The 6,986-nt window shown below is 27.3% G+C and overlaps 1 protein-coding gene across 1 annotated transcript; it reads left to right on the top strand.

Annotated features, from left to right (window-relative positions):
- Positions 1–2,323: 2,323 nt before the first annotated feature.
- Positions 2,324–6,839, top strand: LOC126555584 (uncharacterized; the record flags this gene model as incomplete). The annotated part of the gene is made up of 6 exons (XM_050210484.1): positions 2,324–3,143; positions 3,367–3,476; positions 4,462–4,785; positions 4,858–5,122; positions 6,048–6,270; positions 6,364–6,839. Coding segments are annotated over exons 1-6 (1,500 nt in total), but the record flags the coding sequence as incomplete, so codon positions are not given.
- Between the last annotated feature and the right edge of the window lie 147 nt (positions 6,840–6,986).

Genomic DNA, 6,986 nt, shown 5'->3' with positions numbered 1-6,986 from the left:
CAGTGTTTTATTGACTTTATAGACATTAGACGTTGCTGACCCAGTTGACAAGTTTTTTTTTCTGTTTCATATACGTATCCCTAATATTCCTCCACCTTTTTTTGCAGTCTTCCTCTATAAAAAAAACCTTAACTTTTTAAACTTTCATAATTTAAAAGCATAAAAATACTGTTATAATAAAGCTAAGTAATTACAATAATAAATAATATCCATTTAGTGATCTAGTTAATACATATTTAATTAATTAAATTAGTTATTAGTACGGGCGCCCGGGAATTGGGCCATAATTCACCTTTTTTTCCAAAAGTATACGGTAATTGGGCCACTAAAATTGTATATTTATAATAAGCAGACCCGGTAATTGGGCCACTATTACATTTTAAATTGTAATAAAATAATATTTAATATAATACATCTTTTTATATAAATTGATACAATTCCTAATACTGCAGCGCATACGAAACTTTACTCGAAGCGACTGCGTATGCCTTATAAAAAGATAATAAATTATCCAATATCTTATGATATAGAATTATCAATTGTCATCAAATGAAATGGATAAATAGTCATACGCGTAGTGTGCAAAACTTATGAAACCTAATTTGAACTTCAAATGCCGTTGAGTCTTTTCATTCACATTTCAAAAATAATTTCTATATGTCACATCCAAAGATACATAATTTTTTATTGCAACTTCAATCAGAAGTTTATATTAAGATTAGAAGTATAGGAACAATAAAAACAAGAAAACGAACTTTAGTTCGACAAAATTTTATTCTTAATGAAATTAAAAAATATGAAGCAGGGGAAAAAATCCAATTTGAATATTTACAATCTGTATCATGTATTCATGTTATTTTAAAAAAAAAAAAAAATTATATTTTTAAATATTATATTAGAAAAAAATTATTTCATATTATTTATTTTTTGACTAACTTTATGGTCCTTATATTATATTTGTAAAATGAGTATTGGCATTCTTTATAAAAATTATTTCATATTCGACTAATTTTATGGACCTTGTTGTATATTAAATTAATTAAATCTGTATGGAAGTATTTTAAAAAATATATTAATTATTTGACGAATTGTATTTTTATATGTTAAAAAAATAATAATTAGTTGATAAACATTATATTATATTCGTATTAATAGTATATTAATTGTGTGCTATACTTTTATGGCCCAATCTCCGGGTAGAAAAATGTTAACAAATATTTTATACAAAATAGGTAGTTAAAATGTGGCCCAATTCCCGGGCGCCCATTAGCACTATTATATTTTGTACATACCTGTTCTACCGACTTTTTCTGAATAGTTTTCCAGATAGTTTCTTTATGATGTAAATCTTTGTGCTTAGGGTGAGCACTTTCAACAATTTCTCGGTTTTGTTGCACAAATTCAAATAAAATTTCATCCTCAGTTGAGGAAAATACAAATTTTTTGGACATTTTGTGTGTTGACGCAAGACATTTCAACGAAGTACTAGTCCAGACTAGTGATGCGTCCGGACGCACTGCGACATTTACCGACGCGCTGCGTTAAACGCAAGTAGGAAAACAGTCACATAATATAAAAATATGTATGTATCCTAGTAACAATACGTCTGACGCTGCGTTTGGACGCTGCAGGGAAAACGTACCTTAACTTATATACAAAAAGAAATATTTTGCAAATAAAATATTATTATTAATATAATACATCAAATAAAACAAAACAAAATATACTATTATTATATCTTTTGTAATGATCAACCAAAAAAAAAAAAAATCATACAACATTTTTTTCCTTTGTATAGTTATTTAGAAACTACAAAAATATATTGATTAAATAAATATGTTAGACTAGGCTAGGAAATTTTGTTTTCTTAATTTTAAATCTGCAGTAATTTATAATCTTGTCAATATTAAGTTATTATGTATTCTCTTTTCAATATTGAGAATTGCAATATTTGTAAATCTTTATTGTGAAATTGAATTTCTAAGATGATTTTTTATGAGCTTAAGTTTAGAAAAACAACGTTCGGCAGAAACAATCGTTACTGGAGTAGTTAGAAAAATTATAATAAAATAATATTATTTTCATATTAATTTTAAATTTTAAATTTGATATAAAATATAGGGTATTATTGTTTAGACTAGGGCCCTCGTCAGTTGTGGGCCTATGGTGGTTTTGCATCTAACCAAATTGGTATTTACGCCACTGAGCATCAATACAATGCTAGTTTTAGGTACTTAAAATATTAATTATTTTAGTATATAATATAATATAGGTATCAGTATACTTATACATAAACGAATCTATTCATAATCTTACCGTTAAGGTGGTTCCAGTTGATTAAAAAAAAATCGTTTTTAGAACTTCCGCTATGACAAAATTGTGAGACTTCGGATGGTTCGATTTTAATGCTGTAAAAATAATAACATTTCTTAACATCTCCTCTGTAGAACCGTCGGAGTAATTTTTTTAAGTTTTAACTTTTGACAGTATTATAATATCATACAAATTTCAGTTTTTACAACATTTTCGTTCAATCATATGTATTGAATAAATTAATATTTATAAAAAACTCTTCGACCGTTCTTTAGAGGAGGTGTTAAATTTTTTTAAGATTTTTACAGAATTAAAATCACACTAACCTAAGTCTCACAATTTTGTCACAGCCGAAGTATGTTTTTACACGAAGAGTAACTGAATACTTTTTCCTAATATAACTTAACCTGACATGTGCCTGCGAGTGCGAGAACGCCAAATTCCGATAACCAATTAATTACGCGACGTTTACCCGGATCGTCGCGCGTCGACCGGATGCCGACCATTTACCGAGAAACAATATTTACGATAATTATCATATTATAATATTAGTCCAATAATAATAATAATAATGTTTTTCTATAATACACCACAAAACTGCAAATTCACATTTAGTCAGTCATAAACCTAGTCCTTACTCCTTACACCACAGTTATTATTTTTTGATTGCAATTTTTTGAACATATTGTGATTTTTTTTTACCTACGTGTTTTCAAATATTTTTAACGATGGATAATACGAAAAATTGGCGTATGGGTAAAAAATCAAAATGTTTTCCGAGTAAAAGCAGAAAAAATAAAGGAAATATTGCTGCACTTGTAAAAAACAAGGTAAGTGAAGTTAATGATTAAATACCTTAGAAAATCACGAAGATTAGAAATTGTTTTGCATAAAAAAATAATAGGAAAACGAGTATTTTGTGTTATAAAAACGACTTTATATTAGATATATAATACTAAACTTCTTTAGAGATGAATATAAACAAATTAGTGATCCACATATTCACATAGTTCTTTGTCCAAGATTATATTTTTTATTTGTATATTTTCACAGAAAACCGATCTTGTAGTAGGCCATAATGACATTTCCGAAGACAATGCCCTAACGATAGCGTGTAGTAGCAGTAAACGACAATTAGTAACATCACAGCGTAATGTCCAGATGTAAGTAAAAAAAGATAAAATAAAACTAGTATTAATTGAGAAAAATATCCAAAATTTGGTTCCAAAAGTATAGTAATATTAAAAGTACGAAGCGGCTCGGTTCAGTCTAATTGATTTGTTTTTATTGATCGACAGAATATTAGTTACTTAGATAATAAATAATAAATATAGAATACATTTTTAAATGTATTATAATAAATGTTTTTTTTCGAAAAAAGGCTTGTGTTGGAGATAGATTGTTAGAGAGTTGTTCATTCCAATATATAGCTTTATTCGCGAAGTCCACTTTTAGATTCTGAGCGGAGCGATGAATATATTGATTTAACAATGTTGTGTGTGTATTTTTTTTTAAATTTTGTTTAAAATTTTTTTTGTGTTTGTATACATGAAATTCCCAATAGTTTACAAAAGCATCAAAAGCACCGGGAAAAACCAAACATTTTTTTTTGAAAAAATTGATTTTAGATATTGGTGTAACTCTAAAACTGATTACCGTAGAAACATGAAATTTTCACTAAATGTTTATACTAAAATTTTCTATACTAGATAAAATTTTCAAAATATTTCAAATCTTTTTAAATTGTTTATAGACATTTGAACTTTTCGATCTTTTAGTTTTTTTTTTTATAAATTACAGTAAAATTTTATTCATTTGGTGAAAAAGCTTCAAATATTAATACAAAGCTCCTAATATATACAACGATATATATATAATATAGCTACAGCGACAGTTAAAAATTATTAAAAATACATAGTCACAATTTTTTTATAAGCATTTTAAGTTCAAATTTTGACAAAATACGTAAAAATCACGAATATTTGCAATTCAAATTTTATTTTGAGTTAGAAATTCATAAAAATTTATCTTTTTAAATCTAACGTTTGAAAATTCAATACAAAATTCTTCATAAGTTTGTCTACTTTTATCAAAGTAATAACTATATTAATTTCGACAGTATTATTTATAATTTTAATATACTTTTAGAACCACGAATATGAATGACACGGAAGACTTGGCATTATCTCTAGATTTAAATCAAAGCTGCAATCTAGCAGATATGAAACTGGAAGGAAGACGAATTGTGGATATTAATTATATATTCAATACAATAAAATCGTTTTCACATCCATTTGGATGCACTTTTAAAAATTTAATTTTTACTCATGAAGTACGTAATGGATGCATAAGTTCATTTTATTTTAAATGTAATTTTTGCAATCAAATAGAGGTGATACATTCAGAAGAACCTGGCAACAAATTTAACACAAATTTAGCAATTGTAACAGCAGCAGTGAATATAGGACAAGGGTAAGTTATTTAATTTAAAATTTTCGTATTAGTATGTTTTTTTTCTCACCCTATACCTATATTTTGTATTAGACATGCGCAGATAGAAGAATTGGGAGCTATCTTAAACATGCCAGTTATGTCTAATGGTAAATATCAATTATTGCACAACGAAATTGCTACGTACTTCAATGAGATATCTTGGGAAGAAATTGAACTAGCTGGTAAGGAAGAAGCAAATATTGCAATACAAAATAATGAAGTTGATGTCAGTGGTAGACCAATGATAGCAGTGATTGCAGATGGTGCTTGGTCTAAACGCTCTTACAAAACGAAATACAATGCACTTTCTGGAGTTGTAAGTTAATAATTTAATTAATATCACAATAAAATCAAGGTTAATAATTATTGAAAACAGCTGTATTTGGACATTGCTACCCCTCAACAAAAGTTATTTATTAAAATGTAAGATGCAACTATTTTTTTTATAGAAAATGTTGGTCTACGACTATCTATGCTACCCTCATAAATTTAATATTGGTGAATTATATATTTAAAAATATATAATTACAGTATATACAGTATATTACAGTATATATTACAGTATATTACAGTATATTAAATATATAATAAATCAAAGATATCTATCTTCTTTCTAGCTGACCCCGTGCACTTCGTTGCCCGTTAAAAATGCCAATCATAACCAATAGCGATCTTAATATAGTTTATTTATTGCTGGACAGTGACGTCATTACATTACATATTATTACATTTACATACCTAAGTATCTTCTCTTTAGGAGCGATTAATCAGTGAAAAATGTTACAAAAACGGGGACAATAAATAATAATTATAAAAAATTGTTACTATATTCACCGAAAATATAATAATAATAATAATAATAATAAATAGTCTACGTAGCTTAGCAACCATTTATAAACAATTATTTCTACCGTAAATTATCAAAATCCCTGTTTGAGCACTTCTATTATTTTCTGGACAACCCTTAGCTGTCCCGATATTAAAAAATTTGAAAAAAAAAAACTATCCTATCTTTTAAGTTGGACCAAATTACACGCGTTGTAAAAAATTTCATCAAAATCGGTTAAGTGGTTTAGGAGTCCATTGAGGACAAACATTGTGACACGAGATTTATATATATTAAGATAATACATTATTATTTTTGACATTTTTATAATTATTGTAAACAAACCTATTATTGACACCCATGGAATTAGCTAATAATGCGGTCAATTAAATTACCTATTTATCAATATTTGTAGGCCTGCATAATTGGAGCTAAAACAAAAAAAGTTTTATTCATTGGCGTAAGAAATAAGTATTGTTGTATTTGCCAGAGAGCGTCTAAAAATAATTTAGATCCTAAAGAACACCTTTGCTTCAAAAATTGGAACTTGCCTTCAACCGCTATGGAAGCAGATATTATTGTAGAAGGTTTTAAAAGAAGTATTGATATGCATAATCTGATATACTCTAAGCTTATAGGTATTTATTTAAATTGGATTATATTTTAATATTAATGTTGAGCATTAAAAAAATTATAATAGGGCAATTTTTAACCACATATGTTAATTTTAGGTGATGGAGATAGCAGCGTGATGAAAAGACTACATCTAGCTAAACCATACGGGTATAATTTTGTGATTAAAAAAATTGAATGTTCCAACCATATACTGCGCAATTATGTAAATAAATTAAAAGACATATCTACTAAAAGAAGAACTACTAGAGGCGTAAATATTCCGGGAAATATAAGACAAGCAATAAAAGATAGAATTCTTAGACTTAGGTATGCAATAACAGAAGCTGTAAAATATAGAAAATATCAAGAAGATATATCATTTGAACATAAATTATTAAATTTAAAAAAAGATTTAATAAATGGGCCAAGTCATGTTTTTGGCGATCATACGAATTGTCAGTTTTACTTTTGCAAAGGACAAAAAGACGGCGAAATAAATTTAGTGCCACAGATGAAATCGTTAGGTATTTGGGAAGAATTAGTTGCAGCGAAAAGTCTTGTATTATATCATGCTGAAAGTTTATTGTACAAAGTAAGTAATAATGCAGCAGAGTCGTACAACTCAATTTTAGCGAAATTTATTGGTGGTAAGCGAGTAAATTTTTCTCTTCGTGGATCGTATAATTTACGGTGCAACGCTGCAGTAACATCCTATAATGCAGGACCTAGACGTTTGCAT

The sequence above is a fragment of the Aphis gossypii genome, unplaced genomic scaffold, assembly GCF_020184175.1.
Source record: "Aphis gossypii isolate Hap1 unplaced genomic scaffold, ASM2018417v2 Contig00920, whole genome shotgun sequence".
In the NCBI taxonomy this organism is placed as follows: Eukaryota; Metazoa; Arthropoda; class Insecta; order Hemiptera; family Aphididae; genus Aphis; species Aphis gossypii.
The sequence above is the reverse complement of the archived record's forward strand: the minus strand, read 5'-3'. Positions and strand labels throughout refer to the sequence as shown.